Consider the following 20,319-nt stretch of genomic DNA (forward strand, 5'->3'; position numbering starts at 1 on the left):
TATGGTGAGTGTACCGTATTCTTATATATTGTTCTTGAATCTAAGTTTTATGTTCTTGAGATTTCCATACTGGTTAGTCATTGAGCCAAAAGTGTAACACTTAACTCCTTGTATGATTAGAATAAGAACCTGGAGGCTGAGATAATTTTTTGCCACAGTTCTTAAATATTTAGTTAACAGCGATCACAAACCTTAAAAAAAAAAAACCAATGGAGATCATAGAATTATTGTATAAAAAGAACTGAAGAGATTTTACAGAAAAATTAACTGAAATAGTATTGGGTATAATCGATTTCTCAGTACATGCTGTTGAAGATCTTTTGATTTGCTGCCAAGAAGCAAGCCCCAAGTAGGCTAATTTTGGTCAGATTTGGATATCAGTGGCCATTCAAAGAAAGATCAAAGATGAATTAAAATTTTTGACTAAGTTCTTAAAACAGAATTTCTCCTTAATGATATGTATTAAAAAGTCTCTAAATTTCAGTTTATTTTTCCTAAAATGAAGAATAAATCTAAAATAACTTATAAAATCATGCTGATAAATTTTAATATTCTCTTCTAGAACAGAAGAATCTGTTTTCTCCAAAGGATTGGTAAGATTTGTTTGCCTCAGTAATAATTTTAATACATAGTCATGTTAACAAATATATCCATTGACTTCAACATATATGTATTTCTATTTTAATCTGTAGGATCTGTTAGAGAATGCTTTATTAAGAATAGAAGACAACAGTTTACTTCACCAGTACTTAGAAATCAAGAGTTTTCTTACTGTGCCTCAGGTAATTAAGACATGTTTTCTATCTTAAAAATAGTCCCTTGCCTATTCTGAACTTAAGTAAGGTAGAGATCTTTTTCTGACGCCTGTCCCACTTTCTTCTCCATGTCCTTTGAAAACTAGTGCAGTGGTGTCCAAGTGCTGTCCAGCAGAACTTTCTGTGATGGTGGGGATGTTTATTGTCTGTGCAATAGCCAGTATCCACATTGAACCCTTGAAATGTGGCTAGTTCAACTATGAACTGCATTGTAAATTTTATTTATTTAGATTAACTTATGTGTGGCTAGTGGCCACAGTACAACAGCACAACATGTAGTGGGGGAGCATAACCTTCTTTAACCCAGTGTTGGGTTTACTTTTCTCATAACTCAAAATCCCCAGGATTCCACTTGAGGGATACACTGACTCATTACTAGAAAGACTAATAAACATTGCATTTTTGCGTCCTATGGTTTATTTTGGCTAATACTGTTTGTTAGTTAGGATATCCAAGATAGGTTCCTAGATTTCAATGTGGAAACTGATTTTTCCACTTCTTAAATTAAAAATAAAAACATGGCTTTCATTGATATATGAAACCTGATTATTTTGAAGGAACAGATTGTATTTCTGCATATTTGATTTCATGTTTATCCTCTCTAGACATTGAAAATTACCACTAAGTTTTAAATTCACACTTTGTAACAGCCCAGTCAATATCACTGACAAAATTGATTGCACTTCACTTACTGTAGAGATAACGGTAGACTGACCGAATGGCTCAGGGAAAAATTAACTTCACTTTTTTAAATCTCCTACCTTTACTTCTCCAAATTTTTAGCGTCCACCCTTGATAGTATAGTTGTTTGTTCACAATCAGTATACTCTAGTAACATCTGAATTGTTTTATTTGCAGGGCTTAGTGAAAGTAATGACGCTTTGCCCCATTGAGGCATTGGTACGTAAATGTTTTATAACAAAATAATGAGTTACAATGAGAAATTGGATAAAAAATTTAATCTTTATTCATTTTATGTAATATTATTTGTTCCATTTTAGAGGAAAAAGGGTTTAGCTTTGCTGCAACTATATATTAACAAGTTGGATTCACAAGGCAAATATACATTATTTAGGTATGTATTAAGATGGTTAATTGCTAAATGTGTGGTTGATTAAAAACCAAAGAGTGTGCTGTCACATTGTAGAGAGAGCAAGTAGGGTCATATAACAATGTGTGTATAAGTTTTTTATGAGAAACTGACTTGAATTGTAAACTTTCACTTAAAGCACCAAAACCAAAAAACCAAACCCACTGCCATCGAGTCGATTCTGACTCATAGCGACCCTATAGGACAGAGTAGAACTGCCCGATAGTTTCCAGGGAGCGCCTGGCGGATTCAAACTGCTGACCTCTTGGTTAGCAGCTGTAGCACTTAACCACCAACGCCACCAGGGTTTCCACTTAAAGCACAATTAAAAAAAAAAAATGCCATGTCATTATTCCAGGGTATAGTATTTCAGTATATATAATTATTTCAGTATGATTTACCTATAATACAACTCTAGTTAAAAACCAGTTGTCATTGAGTTGATTCTGACTCACGATGACCCCAAGTGTGTCAGAGTAGAACTGTGCTCCGTAGGGTTTTCACTTGGCTGATTTTCACAAGTCGATCGCTAGGCCTTTTATTCCAAGGTGGACTCTAGATAAACTGGAACCTCCAACCTTTCAGTTAGGAGCCACACGAGTTAACTGTTCGTACCATTCAGGGACTCTACAACTCCAGTTGGAAGCTTTATTATAATAAGTTCTCTTATTCGCGATGGGTAGAAAAGGATTAATCAAATATGGATATATATGTTTATGAATCATGAATAATAATATATATTTTAATTCATTTAATTCAAATACTCTAAAATTAAAATGGACTTAAAAGATTAAACTGAGATTGATAAAGCTCCTGTTAGCACCTTATATACATCAATAATTTCCATTTTTCACAGTTCAAATTAATGACTTTGGAGTTGTAACTTTTGACAGGCTATTCATTATAAGTTAATAGCAGAGTTTACTAATAGTGCTGTTTAAGGGGGCAAAGAATGTAGCAACTCTCTTTTTGAGTTCGCAAACTTTTTACAAAGGACCAGATAGTAAATATAAGCTTTATAGACAATGTGGTCTCTGTTGCAGCTGTTCAACTTTGTAGCAAAAGCTGCCATAGACAGTTTGTCAACCAAATAGGTATGGGTGTGTTCTATTAAAACTTTATTTACAAAAACAGGCAGCAGGCTGTATTTGGCCTGCAGGTCTTAGTGTGGCGACCCCTGTTCTAGGTAGTAAAAGTGAGTTAAGCAGTTACAGTGCTTAAAAAGTCTACTTTGGGATCAGCCAACATTAGTATTCTTTATCATACCTTTTCTTTATTTATACTGATAAGAGCAGGTGATCTCAATTTGATGCTTAAGTCTTATAACAGCATCTGGTTCTCCTCTGCCTGTATCCCCACAAACATCCTCCCCCTAGGCTAACCCTATTGAGTTGCCTTTCTTTGCAATTAAACTAGTCTAACTGGCATTAGTCTACTTTCCCAGGGAATAATTTTGGGAGTTTTTAGGCTGTTACACTAGTTTCCATTCTTACCGTGTTAATTATTAAAACTGTATGTATAAGAATTCAAATTTGGTTCAATAGAAATTTCTTATTGGAAGAATCCAGTTATAAATAGAATTTACCAGTTAGTGACAGCATTAACTATAATAGACAACTTTGTAATTGGTATCACCTTGCTAATTGTCTTCGCTGTGGATTTTGTATTCCTCAGAATTAAAAATAACCCATTTGAATTTGTAAGATTTTCATCATCATTTAATTTTAATGCCATCCGGGATAATTTCAAATGTATTGTAATTTTGGTTTCAAGGTGCTTATTGAATACAAGTAATCATTCAGGAGTAGAAGCCTTTATTATTCAAAATATCAAAAATCAAATTGATGTATCATTAAAGGTAAGAAAGACCATGCCAAGGTATCAGTTATCAATTTATTTTATTTCGTAGGCTATATTTATTCACTTGTGGAATACCTTAATGTAAATTCATACCCCACAGACTTTCTCTGTCTAATATTAGGGTATATTTTTTCTTCCATTTCTGTTTTTATTCTTAAAAAAAAAAAAACCTGAATTTTGAAATTTTGTTAACCATAAATTTAAATTGTATTAATTGCTTGAGCTGATAATCTGACTTCTTTTTATCTTGTTATATACGTCTAAAAAATTAAATAAGTCTAACCTATTATGTGAATATTCAGTAATTCCAGATAGAATACAGAGCGTACCATTGCTCCAAACTGTCAGGGTTTGCTCTAGGTATCTAGAAATAGTGAATGAAAGAATGGAAATTAGAGTTAAAAATATATTTTTTTAATTCATTGTATATTTTTGTAGTAGCAGAGTTTTAGAAAAACACATGAATTTGTCAGGCTTTTTTAAAACCTTTCCCAAATTTTCTTTGGCTTTTCAGAGATCACATAATAACAGATGGTTTACGGGACCACAGCTGATTTCCCTTCTAGATTTGGTACTCTTTCTCCCAGAAGGTGCTGAAACAGATCTGCTGCAAAACTCAGATAGGTGAGGTGTGACCATTGCTAAGGTTCAAATAGTAAATTTAGAATAAAATGGAAAACCCCTACTTAAGGAACCTAAACTAATAAAATGTATTTTTCTGTGATGTTATATCAGTAATTTATAAAACTACATAAAGATTTTTATGTTTAAGTAATTAGTTAATGGGTAAAAACAAACTCAAGAATATTCTTTCCAGAAGAATGACCAACTGTGTGATTTCAGTACCTTTGGCATACCCAGCATTCCATTATAGCACATAGAGATTTGCAACTAAGCATTTGTAACTAAAAACTAAGAATTTTATGTATATAAATTATAAAAGGTACTGTGTTTGGGTTTTGTTTTGTTTTCTGAGCATCTTTTTCTCATATAGAGTATGTAATTTTTTTCATGTTACTGGAATGGATGTAGAGAAAATAATTGTAAGCATTTATAAAAGACATTTTAAAATTCAGAAAGCAAGAAATATTCTCAAATATTAAAGATAACAAAGCTCCTTTGGAAAAAAAAAGGATAATCTTTTTCCCAATTGTATTTTTTGATCTTAAATGAAGAACAAGAGTAATAAGTTACTACTGCTACTCCAAAAGATCTGTTGAGGGGAATAATTTCTAATGGCAAACATAATTCCAAAAATATAACCAAGATTTTAACTTATTCATTGAAATTTCTGTTGATTGTGTAAAACTATACTTTAACAAATTAAATGTTTTTAATTAACAGGATTATGGCTTCATTAAATTTATTGAGGTATTTGATTATCAAAGATAATGAAAATGACAATCAGGTAAGTGAATTATTTGAAAAGGAAACTGAGAGTATATTTCAGATGCATAAGGCATGTTTCGGATTTTCTTGATCAATACCTGCTTAGGCCAGTATTTCATATTTTACCCTTCTACAAAGGCTGGGGAAAGTGCCACCAGTTGTTCTGAAATCTGAAGCCAGTATCACCACCTCTAGCTTCCTTTTCTGTCTTAGTTATTGTCTTAGCTATCAAGTGCTGCTGTAACAGAAATACCACAAGTGGATGGCTTCAACAAACAGAAGTTTATTCTCTAACAGCCTAGTAGGCTATAAGTCCGAATTCAGGGCTTCAGCTCCAGGGAGAGGCTTTTTCTCTCTGTCGGCACTGGAGGAGGGTCGTCATCATCAATCTTCCTGTGGTCTAGGAGCTTCTCAGGCTCAGGAACCTGAGCTGGATCCAAAGGATGCACCCTGTTCCCCGTGCTGCTTCCTTGGTGGTATGAGGTCCTGGTGTCTCTCTGCTTGCTTCTCGTTTCTGTGTCAAAAGAGATTGTTTTAAAACACAATCTAATCTTGTAGATTGAGTCCTGCCTCATTAACACAACTGCCACTAATTCCATCTCATCAACATCATACAGATAGGATTTATAACACATAGGACAAATCACATGAGATGACAAAATGGTGGACAGTCACACAATACTGGGAATCGTGGCCTAGCCAAATTGATACACATGTTTTGGGGGGAAATGATTCAATCCATGACAGTTATCCAGAAATACCACAAGTGGATGGCTTTAACAAACAAATTTATTTTCTTACTGTTCAGGAGTCTAGGAGTCTGAATGTAGAGCTCCAACTTTCTCTCTCTGTCTGCTCTGGTGAAAGGTCTGTGTCAATCAGGACAGCCTCTTCTCAGCCTTGTCCACAGGCAGGCCTGTCTCTGGCCCTTTGCCCCCCAGCCTAACCTCTGCCCTGCTCCGACAAGTCTTAACAAAGCTCTCTAGCTCTGCCAGTAAGTGCACAGAGGCATCCAACTCTGCCAGGAAGCCTCCTGTCTAAAGGGACTCAGCTTTCTCATTCTGTGGATTGGCTCCCATGCCATCCCATACCGGTGTCCTGGTTCTGCTGCCACCACTTCTCGCCATCTTGGCGCTATCTCTAGTGTTAGAGTTCTTTCTCTGTCTCCTGGTTCTAAGAGGTTCTCAGCACAGGGACCCCAAGTGCAAAGGACACGCTCTACTCTTATCTCTTCTTGGTAGTTTTGAGGGTCCCTATCTCTGCTTCTCTCTCCTTTTATCTCTTGTAAGATAAAAGGTGTGACTCAAGTAACGGTGTGACTGGAATAAAGGTGGTAAGGGTGGTGACTTGAGTCACACCCTCTAATAAGACAGTTGCTCAAGATACACCCCACCCCGATCCTGCCTCATTAACATAATGGACAATCCACTCTCAGATGGGTCTGTAACCACAGGCATAGAGGTTGGGATTTACAACACATCACAGAATGGAAGATGATTACATCAGATCACAAAATGGAAGACAACCACACAATACTGGGAGTCATGGCCTAGTCAAGTTGGGCACAGTTCAGTCTATAATATTCCACCCTTTGGCCCCCAAATTTCTGTCCTTACCACATGTAAAACATACCTACCCCATCATATAATCTCAGAAGTCTTAAATTGACTCCAAGTCCAAAATTTCATCTTCTGCAAAATTCCTCTTCATCTGAGAACCTGTGAAATATAGAATACAAGTTATCTGCTTCCAAAGTACAATGATAAAACAGGCACAAGGTAGACATTTCCATTACAAATGCAAAGAAGGGATAACAGTCATCTTGGTGGAGACCCCTCAGCCCTGGGCTTCAGTTCTGCCTTCCAGGCCCACTGGGATGGCAGCTCTGTTCACTTGGCTTTGGGTACCCTATTCTCCCAGTCTATCTGACTGACGACCTCAGCCACAGCCGGCCCTGTTCTTCTGTCCCTTGGGCATGGCAGCCCCGATCCCTGTGCTTTGGACAGCAGCCCTATACCCCCAGCAATGGCAGCCCCACACTCTGGAACAGAGTTGGTGAAGATCTGACTCTTGGAAATCTAGGAGGCTATGGCTCCTCCCTGCTTCCTGTGCTCCTTCCAACAATTTTCCTGATCTCTGAACAGCTCCAGGGATGTTCCTTGTGATGGTTAAAGTTGTATGTCAACTTGGCTGAGCCATGATTCTTAGTGGTTTGGCAGTTGTGATGTAGTTTGGCAGCTATGTAATGATGTAATCAACTCCATAATGAGATCTGATATGATGTGATCATATCCATGATGAGATCTGCTATAAGCAGCCAGTCCCTTGAAAGGGAGTTTCCTTGGGGGTGTGGCCTGCATCCAGTATATGCGGACTTTCTGGCAAAGCTCATGGGCTTTTGCTCACTCTGGATCTTGCATCTGGCTCCTGTTCATCTGACCTCCAGTTCTTGGGACTTGAGCTAGCAGCTTACCTGCCAATCTTGGAATTTGTCAGACTCTGCAGTCTGTGAGCCAGCAGCCTGCCAGCTTACCTGCCAGTCTTGGGTTCATCAGCCCCTGCAATTATGTGAGTCAGGAGAAGCCTCCAGCCTGACCTGTGGACTTGGGACTTTCCAGCCTCTACATTTGCGTGAGCCATTTCTTTGATATAAATCTATATATAATAATGTGTGTGTGTGTGTGTGTGTATGTACACACACACACACACATATACACCCCTTACTGGTTTTGCTTTTCTAGAAACCCAGCCTAAGACAGTCTTTTTTTTGTTGTTGTTGGAGAACAACAGATGTAGCTCCTTTGGCCTGTTTCCCACCTGTAGAATCCCAAGAGGCAGACAGCGTTCTTTTCTTTCGTTCTTTCTCTGTCCTGTTCAGTCTAAGTTGATGGGTTTTCTGCAGTGGTAGGTGGTTAGATCCATCAGTCACAGGCTTAGTCCCTTTAACAAAAGGTTGTGTAGCCACATCCTTTGTGAACATTCTAGGACATGTGTCTTTAGTTTGCATAATGGAATGTTCTCAATCTTTAAGTTCTCTTATCATTTTGTACAGTTCATTTTTAAGTCCATCTCTTTCCTCTTGCATTTTACTATAAGCAGCAAGGAGATATCAGGCAGCCCCTTTAAGATCTTGCTTAGAAACCTCTTCAGCCAGATATCCCAGTTCATCACTTAGAAGTTCTACCTTCCACCAAACATTTGAACATAATTCAGACAAGCTCCCTGCCGCTGCATAAAAAGCATCACCCTTCCTCCGTTGGGCAATCACGTGTTCATCATATTCTTTTAAAGCCTCCCCAGAAACACATTTAATGTCCATAATTCTACCAACAGTCTCTTCAGGGCGATCTAGGCTTTTACTATTAGGCACCTTAAGACTCTCCCAGTTTCTACCCATTACTCAATTCCAAAACCACTTCAACATTTTAGGTATTTGTTAGAGCAGCACCCCACTCCTGGTACCAAATTCTATCTCAGTTACCTAGTGCTGCTATAAAAGAAATATCACAAGTGGATGGCTTTAACAAATTTATTTTCTTACCATTTAAGAAGCTAAAAGTCCCAAATTCAGAGTCCTGGCTTGTGGAGACAGCTTTCTCTCTCTTTTAGCTCTGGGGGAAGATCTGTGTCAATCAGGACAGCCTCTTCTCATCCATATCCGCAGGCAGTCCTCCAGTCCTGGGCCCCTCAGCCCCTCAACCCAGTGTCTCCCTGCTCGGGCAAGTCTTACAAAGCTTTTTAGCTCTGCTGATAAGTACCCAGGGGTACCTTCTTTGCCAGGAAACCTCCTGCCCAAAGGCACTCAGCTCTTTCTCGCTCCGTGGGTCTGCTCTTGTGCTTTCTTATGCCAATCTCCTGGTTCCACTGCCACTGCTTCTCTGCTGCCACTTCTCACCGTCTTACACCATTTCTGGTGTTATAGCCTCTCTCTGTCTCCTGCTTCTAGGAGCTTTTCAGTGCAGGGACACCAGGTCCAAATGACACACTCTGCTCCCGTCTCTTCTTATTGGTGGTGTTGAGGTCCCTATCTCTGCTCACTTCTCTCTCCTTTTATCTCTTGTAAGATAAAGGGTGTGACTCAAGTAAGGGTGTGGCTTGAATAAGGGTGGTGACTAGGGTAAAGGTAGTGACTTGAGTCACACCCTGTAGTAATCCTGCCTCATTAACATAATGGACAGCTAACCCCCAAATGGGACCATAACCACAGGCATAGAGGCTAGGAGTTATAATATATCACAAAATGGAGGATAATTACACAGGATCACAGAATGGAAGACAACCACACAATACTAAGAATCATGGCCTAGCCAAGTTGACACATATTTTTGGGGGACACAACTCAGTCCATAACACTTTCCCTTTCCTGTTGTATCTCTTCTGTCTTGTTGTTAGCATTGCTTAGCCCTTTTGGAGCAGATAAGTTATAGATCCCAAGTTAACTGACCTTTTGGAGCTCAACGTATATTTGGGTGTCTTGTTCAGTTGACTGTACCTATAGCTCATAATTTAAGTCTGAGACCTCCATGTAATATAAAAGCATCTGATATTTTTGTATCACTTCATCAGACATGGCAAAGCGTTTTAGCACTAAAACTGAATTTGCTAACAGAACCTTTAGGATAATGTGTAGGAAGTTAAATTTTTTAAATAGCATGTCATTAGAGGTACTCAATAAATAGAAAACTATTTGAGGGAGATTTGTCATACAGTAAAATTATATTTGCCTTTTATCTTCTCTCTTCTACCTACCCTGTTCTAACAGCTGCTCTCCCTGTGTGTCACCTTCATTAACTGAGTCATAATGTGACATTTCTTTGTAAAATTTTCAAACGTCCGTCAAAGTTCAAAGAATTTTACAGTGACCATCTGTTTACCCACGACCTAAATTCTATCACTAACGTTTGACTCAACTTGCTTTCTCTCATATCCCTTTCTCCACCCTCCATCCATCCATCAGTCTGTCTTTTTTTAATGCATTTCAGAGTAAACTGCAGGTATCAATATGCAAGTTGCTGTGGAGTCAACGCTGATTCGTGGCAGCCCCGTATGTGCCAGAGTAGAACTGTGCTCCACAGGGTTTTCTTTTATTTTTTTTAAATACTTTTTGCTGAAAATATACAGCAAAACATACACAACTTTAACATTTTCTACATACACAGTTCATTGACATTGATTACATTCTTCAAGTTGTGTAACCATTCTCACCTTCCTTTTCCAAATTGTTCCTGCCCATAAACTGGCTATGTAACCTTTCGAGTTGCTGTTGTCAAGTTTGTTCCAATATAGATAGTTCTTTGAAAGAGCACAGTACTCAAGGCAGACATTCTTTACTAGTTAAGCTAAACTATTGTTTGGTTTAAAGAAGACTTCAGGGGTTATTTTTGATTTAAGGTTTAAAGGTTCTCTCAGGGCAGTAGTTTCAGGAGTTCATCTAGCCTCAGTGGCTCCAGAAAGTCTAGATTCCATGAGAATTTGAAATTCTTTTCTGTCATTTCCTCCCTTTGGATCAGGATTCTTCTGTAGAATCTTTGATCAAAACATTCAGGAATGGTCAACAGGCACCATCTAGTTCTTCTGGTCTCATAGGAAAGGAGGCAGTTATTCATGGAGGCAGTTAGCCACGCATTCCATTTAGTCCTCCTGTTCCTGACTCTCCTTCTTGCTCTGTTGCTCCAGGCAAATAGAGACCAGTTGTTTTGCTACACAGTGAACTAGGAGGTAGAACAGAAACACTAAAAATGATACTAGGCCAATAAACTGGAATGTCCCATGAAACCATGACCCTAAACCTACAAAGCAAGAGTCCAAATTCCATGAGGTGTTTGGTGGTACATAAGTAGCCTCAGCCACTGTTCTTTTTTATAAAAACAGATATCCCACTACATTTGCCAATTTAACTTTTATAGGTGTACAACTTACCGACATCAATTACATTAATCAGCTATGTAAGCACTACCCTCAGTCAGTGTGAATTTTCCATCACCATAAAACAGAAACTCAGTATTCCATAATAACCCTGCTCCATCGGGTTTTCAGTGGCTGATTTTTGAAAGTAGATCGCCAGGCCCTTCTTCAAAGATGCTTCTGGGTGAACTCAGACCACCAAACTTTCGATTAGCAGCTAAGCACATTAACCGTTTACACCACCCAGGGACTCCACAGATATCAGTATACTTTCTCCTTAATATTTCAGCATGCATTTCATTAAGTAGAATTAAATACTTGTTTACAGTTTTTCTTTAAGTTAAAATTTACATATAATGAAATGTACAAATTTTAAGTGTATATGCACTGAGCTTTAAGAAATACATTGTGCAATCTCTGCTATAATACTCACAGGTAATGCCTCAGTTTTACTTGGCTTGAACATTTTCTGAAAAATGAAAGGATGCAACCAGGTTATAGGTCTGCTTTCTTATTTAACGGTTTTCTTTAACGTCAAAGTTGAAAAGAATTTCATAGTGATCACCATTTGACCCACCACCTAGATTCTGCTGTTAACATTTAACTCTGCTTTATCATATACCCATCTTTCCACCTTCAACATGTTTAATAAATATATTTAATAAAACTTCATTAGCAATCAAATATTCCAAACCCGATGACTTTGAGGAAGCTAAGAGCCTCTCCATCATAGAAGCATTTTTCACCAGTGCGGTTGGTTGTGTATATAAATGAGAGACAGATCTGTCCACTGGTTAATCAAAAAATGACAGCTCTTGAGATTTTAGAAATTTTTCCTGTCATTTGGGGAAATGATGCCCTGGTGATGCTGAATTGTGGGGACTTTCATTCAAAAGGCTTCTAACCAGAAAAAAAAAAAAAAAAACCCAGTGCCATTGAGTCGATTCCGACTCATAGGTACCTATTTTGGGCAAATTAAGTATGATGAGAGGGTAATTTAATCATATTTCATTTCTTTTCCTGTTATTTTGAGTTACCGTCAACTGACTTATTTTCATCATTCCTCTCCTCACCCTACTATTTCATCTGTCTTTATCTCCTTGTCTGAGTCAGGGCTGTGAACCATTTCTTCCCAGTTCGGTCATGGCCAGAAGAGCGAATCAGGAACGAATTTGAATTAATAAAAATTGGGTGAACTGGAACAAGAAGAATTATAGGCCGAAGCTCAGCTAGAAACCTAACCTCCCTCTTAGAAAACAAGAACAGCATACACACTGCATAGCAACCAAATCTCTGGCGCATAGGATTTTGAGCAGAGTTCGTTTTCATTTAAATAGTTTCTTTCCCCAAGATTAAAACATTTCTTTTTGTGTGATATTTGCAGAGCCAAATGACTTCAGGTGATAGAAATCCCTTAATGTTAAAAGCGATAGAGGTTCTACAGGGTTTCATCACAAATAAGAAACCATATACAAATTAGGAGAAGGGGAAACTGGGTCTTGTTTGCTTCTTTTTATTTCTTCATTATTACTGTTGATTATATCCGTTCTGACAACTCTCTTCTAAGTCGGTTCTGATGAAAGTCGAATACTCTTCTTTTTAGTTTTTATTATTACTGCCTTTTATTCTCAGTATCTTTGTAATCTGCTCTCTGAACATCTGCGAATGAACGTCTGAGAATGTGATAACATCAGCAGAGTGGATGCTACGACACTGTATGCAGTACATATTACTAACAATAAGATGTACAAAAAAAAAGATGGCTATAAGTGCAGTTCGTCGTAACTTGAATATTTTGTAAGTCGAGGACTGCCAGTACATTGAAGCCTGTGAGAGCTGGAACTCAGCGGGACTGTCTTGTTTTTCTGGGTCTCACAAGTTTCCTGCCTTTGACGGTGCGTTCTTACCACTTTTCTGTCACTCTGTTTAGTGGAAAATATTTAAGAGTTTTCCTTTTCTGACAGGTTTCCACCTTACACAGGTTCTGACTTTGACAGGTTTTACTGTATTTTTTTTTTTTTAAATCTTAAGTTACCTTTTTTCCTAGATATTGAAGATAAAAGAAATCTTAAAAGGATGTTCTTTGTGACTTTTTTTTAGGACTGATAACTTTAATACAAGGGCGAGAATGAAACGTTTTTATTTCCACAGCTGCTTCATTCCTACGTGCTTCATGTTTGTGGAATTATGCTGAATAGAATATGTAATAAATTTTCTTTAGCCTAATTTTAACACATTTTTACCTGCAGTTTCATAATTATGGGCTGGGTATTGGAATAAATTATTGCAATTAAAACACAGCAAAGTTGTAATATGTAAAGACTTTCTAAATGTATGCTGCAATCCAGGAGACTTACCTACATGTGACTATTTAACTAAAATTTTAAAAAGTTAAACATTCAGTTCCTCAGTTGCACTAGCCTCCCTTCAAGTGCTCAGTAGCCACATGTGGCTGATGACTATCACATTAGTGCAGAGAGAGTACATTTCTGTCATGGCAGAAAGTGCTCTTGGACAGCGCTGTTCTAGATCATTGTTTCTCAACATATGGTCCTTATCAAAATAAGCTGGATTTTTTTTTCAATGCAGATTCCTGGGTTCAACCTCAGACCTACTGAATCAAGTCCTCTGAATATAAGAGGGAAATTGGCTCACATGGGACTGAAATAGTTATTCTTCTAGCATATGTGGGTATGATGCATCAAACAAAGGGCTTCATACTGTGTGATTCCACTTATATGACATTCTAGAAAAGGCAAAAATTATATAAACAAAAATGAGATGGTTGTATAGGGGTGGGTGAAGGGAATTGACTGCAAAGGGAGGGACGCAAGGGAGCCTTTTGAGGTCATGGAAGTATTCTCTATCTTGATAATGGTGGTACAGTTACACAACTGTATATCTTTGTTGCAACTCAGAACAGTACACCTAAAAAGGTTGTATTTTAGTGTATATAAAGAATACCTCAACAAATCTGACTCAAAAAATAATGTTTTGTATACTGCTTATGCCATGTGTTAGGGCTTCTAACGTCCGTATTTTTTCTTCCATGATCTTTATCGTTCTAGATTTTATATTTAGGTCTTTGATCCATTTTGAGTTAGTTTTTATGCATGGAGTGAGGTATGGGTCTTGTTTCATTTTTTTGCAGATGGATATCCAGTTATGCCAGCACCATTTGTTTAAAAAACTGTCTTTTCCCGATTTAACTGTTTTGGGGCCTTTGTCAAATATCATCTGCTCATATGTGGATGGATTATGTCTGGATTCTCAATTCTGTTCCATTGGTCTATGTATCTGTTGTCGTACCAGTACCAGGCTGTTTTGACTACTATGGTGGTATAATAGGTTCTAAAATCAGGGAAAGTAAGGCCTCCCACTTTGTTCTTCTTTTTCAGTAACGCCTTATTTGTCCTGGGCCTCTTTCCCTTCCATATGAAGTTGGTGATTTGTTTCTCCATCTCATTAAAGAACGTCATTGGGATTTGAATCGGAATTGCATTAAATGTGTAGATCACTTTTGGTAGAATAGACATTTTTATACTGTTAAGTCTTCCTATCCACGAGCAAGGTACATTCTTCCACTTATGTAAGTCTCTTTTGGTTTGTCGCAGAAGTGTACTGTAGTTTTCTTTGTATAAGTCTTTTATATCTCCGGTAAGATTTATTCCTAAGTATTTTATCTTCTTGGTGTCTTCTTGGTGGCTACTGTAAATGGAATTGATTTGGTGATTTCCTTTTCGATGTTCTTTTTGTTGGTGTAGAGGCATCCAACTGATTTTTTGTATGTTTATCTTGTATCCCGATACTCTGCTGAACTATTAGTTTCAGTAGTTTTCTGGAGGATTCCTTAGGGTTTTCTGTGTATAAGATCATGTCATCTGCAAATAGAGATGCTTCTTCCTTGCCAATCTGGATGCCCTTTATTTCTTTATCTAGCCTAATTGCTCTAGCTAGGACCTCCAGCACAATGTTGAATAAGAGTGGTGATAAAGGGCATCCTTATCTGGTTCCCGATCTCAATGGGAATGCTTTCAGACTCTCTCCATTTAGGGTTGTGCTGGCTGTTGGCTTTGTATAAATGCTTTTTATTATGTTGAGGAATTTTCCTTCTACTCCTGTTTTGCTGAGAGTTTTTATCATGCATGAGCATTGAACTTTGTCAAATGCCTTTTCTGTATCAATTGATAAAATCATGTGATTTTTGTCTTTTGTTTTATTTATGTGATGGCTTACATTAATTGTTTTTCTAATGTCGACCCATCCCTGCATACCTGGTATGAATCCCACTTGGTCACGGTGAATTATTTTTTTGATATGTTGTTCAATTGTATTGGCTAGAATTTTGTTCAGGATTTTTGCATCTACATTCATGAGGGATATAGGTCTATAATTTTGTTTTCTTGTGGTCTGACTTAAAAATAAAAAGGAAAGAATCAGGCTCAGTATTGCACTAGACTGGTCAGGTAAGCACTCCCATTTATCATATAAAAATCCTTAATGTTTATTTTTGAAAAAAAATTTTTTTGTTTTCCTATATATGCATAAATATTATGTATAGTTATATATAATATATATATAACTATATATATTATATATATAATTATATGTAAACCAATGAAACGAAGCCCATTGCCATCAAGTCGATTCAGACTCATAGAGAACCTATAGGACAGAGTAGAACTACCCCATAGGGTTTACAAGGCTGTAATCTTTACAGAAGCAGACTGCCACATCTTTCTCCCAAAGAGCAGCTGATGAGTTTGAACCGCCAACCTCTTGCTTGTCAGCCAAGCACAACCATTGTGCCGCCAGGGCTCCTACAGCTACATGTAGAAAGGATTTTTATACATGTGATGATATATATAGAAAGGGTTTTTTTGCAAAGCTTTTGTTTCAGTTACATATACACGTGTTCGGTTGTGATGTAAAATATTTTCTTACTGTGGGTGATAGTAAAATATTTTGAAAAATGCTACCCTAGAAAAACTTTCACCCTATGTGAATAGGAAAACATACAGCAATTTCAGTGCATCATTGTTTGAAATACTAAAAAAAATACTAACAGGATAAATTGTGTAGTATAATGGAATACCTGTATAACAATTCCGATACCTGAGTGGTGCAAACGGTTTGTGCTTGTCCACTAACCAGAAGGTTGGCAGTTCGAACTGACCTGGTGGCACTGCATAAGAAAGGCCTGGCAATCTGCTTCCATAAAGGTTTCAGCCAAGAAAATGCTGTAGAGCAAGCAGCTCTACTCCGTAGAACACATGGGGTTGTCACGAGTCAGAATTGACTTGCTGACAACCAGGTTTATATACCAATTCAAATGAACGAATTAGAGCAACACAAACGCTGAAGTAGAATGTATACAGTATAATGCTCTTTATATTTGTTCTATAATATGCAAAATTGTAATAAATTATTTAACTGATACATACATTAGGAATCTGAACTGTCAAGTTTTAGATTAAGGGCTACCTCTTGAGTAAAGGGGACTTCAACCCAATCTAATGTCTTAACTCATTTTTTTCTAAAAAGTAATTATGATAAAATACTTAGATTTGAAAAAGCTAAGTGTAGGTTTAAAAGATATTTTCTCTATACTCTTATGTTTGAATATTTTGATAGGAATAATAATGTAATCTCTAGGGGGTTATCAGTAACCTAATTTTAGTCTTGAAAGCCATCAGTGAGACGGGGCAGTAGTAGTGGGTTCTACCTGTAAGCTTACAGGTAAAGGCAAGGGAGAGGGGAGAAAAATAGAGAAGAATAAAGAAGAGGCTGGAGGGAGAGGGTGAAAATAGGAGAAATAACATGCACCATCCTGTGTGACCATGGTGGCTGAAGAAATTTCTGCTGCATTGCTGCGTAACTCACATTTTCCATGAGGAAACAAGAAAATGTTTTATTGATAGAAGTTTAAAAGCATATATCCTAAAACCTAACCCATTGTCATAGAGTCGATTCCGACTCATAGCAACCCTATAGGACAGATTAGAACTGCCCCATATAGTTTCCAAAGAGCACGTGGTGGATTCGAACTCCCGACCCTTTGGTTAGCAGCTGTAGCACTTAACCACTACGCCACCAGGGTTTCCTAAAAGCATATATATATTTTAATTTTAATTATAAAACTAAAAGTTTCATTGTTTTAAATTTGTTGTGGTTTAAGTGAAAGTTTACAAATCAAGTCAGTCTCTCATACAGAAAGTTATACACACCTTGCTGTGTACTCCTAGCTGCTCTCCTCCTAATGATACAGCACATTGCTCCTCTCCACTCTGTATTCCCGGGGTTCATTCATCCAGCTTCTGTCCCCCTCTTCTTCTCATCTCCAGACAGGAGTTGCCCACATAGTCCCATGTGTCTTTGAGCCAAGAAGCTCACTCCTCACCAGTATCATCTTATAGTCCAGTCCAATCCCTGTCTGGAAAGTTGGCTTTGGGAATGGTTCCAAACTTGGGCTAACAAAGGATCCGGGGACCATGACCTCCAGGGTCCCTCCAGTCTCAACCAGACCATTGTCTGGTCTTTTGACTAGAATTTGAGATCTGTATTCCACTGTTCTCCTGTTCCATCAGGGATTCTCCGTTGTGTTCCTTATCAGTGATTGGTGGTAGCCGGGCACCGTCTAGTTCTTCCAGTCTCAGGTTGATGGGGTCTCTGGTTTATGTGGCCCTTTCTGTCTCTTGGGCTCATCTTTACCATGTGTCTTTGATGTTCTTCATTCTGCTTTGCTTCAGTTGGGTTGAGACCAATTGATGCATCTTAGATGGCCACTTGCTAGCATTTAAGACCCCAGACACTTCTTACCAAAGTGGGATGCAGACATTTTCTTAATACATTTTGTTATGCAAATTGAAAACAGGTTTTTTTAAATCAAGATAAATAAGCAAAAAAAAATAATCAAAATTCCATCATCCATTGTTGATAGAGTGTATGCTTTTCTAGGGTCTCTGACTCGATGGCAGTGGGTAGTGGGTATGTTAGCACAACTGTACATACCTTTTTTATTTTTAAAAATAAGATCATACTTTTTTTGTAGCCTTTTTTCCCACTCAGCAGTGTGTCCTGAAGAACAATATTTTGATGGCTTTGTAGTCTTCCATTGTGTGGATATATCAAAATTTACCTATTTTCCCATTGTGAAGTCTCATTAATTCCATTTTTTCACTATTTAAAACAATATTTCTATAAACATCTGTGCAATAGACTATAACATCTTCAATTATTTCTCTAGGATAAGTTCATAGAAGCTGAATGAAAGGGTATGCATATTGTTAAGGTTTTGTATGATTCTTACGGAGAAATTAGGAGGATAGATTTACATGGAAAGGATGTATGTGTCAGTTGTTGCAGTTATCAGTATTGAAGATAGATGTGTAGATTTTATTTGGAGGGCCATCAGTAAAATGCCTTGGATCAAAATGAGTTCATTATAAATAGGTTTTCATTGTCCCAGTTAAGGATAATTGGATTTCTAAGTTTTCTTTTTTAACCTAAGATTTTTTTTTTTAGACTACCTGGAAACATCAGTGGTCTTCATTTTTTCCCTTTTCTTTCTTGCTCTTTTCTTTCTCCCTTTCTTTCTGTAAAATTAAGACTTCATGATTTCCCTTCTATAGTGCTGCAGGACGACATACTTTTGGAATAAAAGCCTCTAAAATAGATAACAAAATAATTCTAAGCTGTCCTAGGCAGGTAAAATCTCCATCTACACTGGGCACCAAAACCGAAACCAAACAAACCTGTAGCTGTCGATTCCAACTCCAACTCAGAGTGACCCTATAGGACAGAGTAGAACCGCCCTGTAGAGTTTCCAAGGCTGTAATCTTTACAGAAGCAGATTATCGCTTCTTTCTCCCACGAAGCTGCTGGGTTTGAACAACTGACTTTTTGGTTAGCAGCTGAGCACTTTAACCACTGTGCCACCAGGGCTCCTTTACATTGGGCGCCAAGGAAGTCCAAATTAGAACCTCCATCTGTAGGGAAGGTGACCCTCTAGAACTAGATCTGGGGCAAGGCTATCAAAAGGTCAAGGTTTGAAGGGATGCACAAGGTAGTCGTTGTGGGGATGGTTTATAGGGGAAGAGAAATTTCTCAGACTGGATTATTCTCAAATAACTTTCAAAAACCTTTTAAGTAGTAGATCTCAAAACTAGGACCTGCTCAAATGGTACAATAATGAGTGTACTGCCCTGAATACATTTTTGTTTTGATTGGTATTCACATAAAATAACTAGATATAGTAATAAATGTATTATGAAATAGTAAACTATCCAGTAGACAGTGATGTCTTTGAAAGGCAAGGACCATGTCTTACTCATTTTTGTTTGTTCAACTCTCAGCACATTTAGTAATAGTAGGCAATCAATGTATGTTGACCCAAATAACTAATTCTTTCATTAATTCTTCTGAACAGACTGGATTATGGACAGAACTCGGAAAGATTGAGAATAATTTCTTAAAGCCACTCCGTATGGGACTTAATATGTCAAAAGCACATTATGAAGCAGAAATTAAAAATAATCAAGAAAATAACCACGGTTGGTAATATATAATTTCATTTTCAATTAGGTCTAAAAATTAGCCAAATTTTGTAGCCGTCAACATTTATATTCAAAAGAACTTTTTATCTTGAACTTGTTTAATTTATATCAAACAAGGGAAAATGACAGCTAAATTATACTTTAATTAAAATGATTCTCAGCTCCATAAGCCAGTTAACACTGAAACTGGATTAACAAAAGACGAATCAAAGCATATTCTGGTTTAAAGCTTAAAGTTCTGATTAATGATCTTGCATTACAGGTATTTCTGTTTTGGTACGATTGTACTTCCTTTGGTTTTGCTTGGTCCACTCCCTACCTCACCTCTGAGTAAATCTGTACAAATTATAAAAAAGAAATTTAGATCGAGAATTACTTTTAAGTCAGGAGTTCTGTGTTTTCTTGTGATCACTTCTGTATAGATATGGTATTTCCATAGTCATTACTAGAAATTCTGGGTACAAATATTATAGACGGATGAAGTTTATAAACTTTCACTTTCTTATACATGCCAGTATGCTACTCACCTAAAGAAGCATTAATTTACATGTTACAGAATATAATTTTGACACTTAATTTTATTTGCTTATGGTTTGATTTAAGCATACCCTGAGATTTCAAGCAGTAAAACTTAATTTATATAAATAACTGCCATATTTTTTAAAGTTAATGATGAAAGCAGCTTATAAATTTATTATTGAACTCT

General features: G+C 37.2%; 1 protein-coding gene across 4 annotated transcripts in view; it reads left to right on the top strand.

Annotated features, from left to right (window-relative positions):
* Positions 1 to 20,319, top strand: part of GLMN (glomulin, FKBP associated protein) — a 43,081-nt gene that overhangs the window by 21,760 nt on the left and 1,002 nt on the right. For all 4 annotated transcript variants that reach the window (XM_049879816.1, XM_049879817.1, XM_049879818.1 and 1 more), the window contains 8 exons: positions 563 to 593; positions 693 to 782; positions 1,674 to 1,715; positions 1,817 to 1,890; positions 3,679 to 3,763; positions 4,280 to 4,389; positions 5,110 to 5,173; positions 19,487 to 19,610. In XM_049879816.1, the coding sequence (XP_049735773.1) occupies positions 563 to 593; positions 693 to 782; positions 1,674 to 1,715; positions 1,817 to 1,890; positions 3,679 to 3,763; positions 4,280 to 4,389; positions 5,110 to 5,173; positions 19,487 to 19,610 (620 nt within the window). The remainder of the gene's footprint in view (positions 1 to 562; positions 594 to 692; positions 783 to 1,673; positions 1,716 to 1,816; positions 1,891 to 3,678; positions 3,764 to 4,279; positions 4,390 to 5,109; positions 5,174 to 19,486; positions 19,611 to 20,319) is intronic.

This window comes from Elephas maximus, chromosome 3 (genome assembly GCF_024166365.1).
Source record: "Elephas maximus indicus isolate mEleMax1 chromosome 3, mEleMax1 primary haplotype, whole genome shotgun sequence".
Classification (NCBI taxonomy): domain Eukaryota; kingdom Metazoa; phylum Chordata; class Mammalia; order Proboscidea; family Elephantidae; genus Elephas; species Elephas maximus.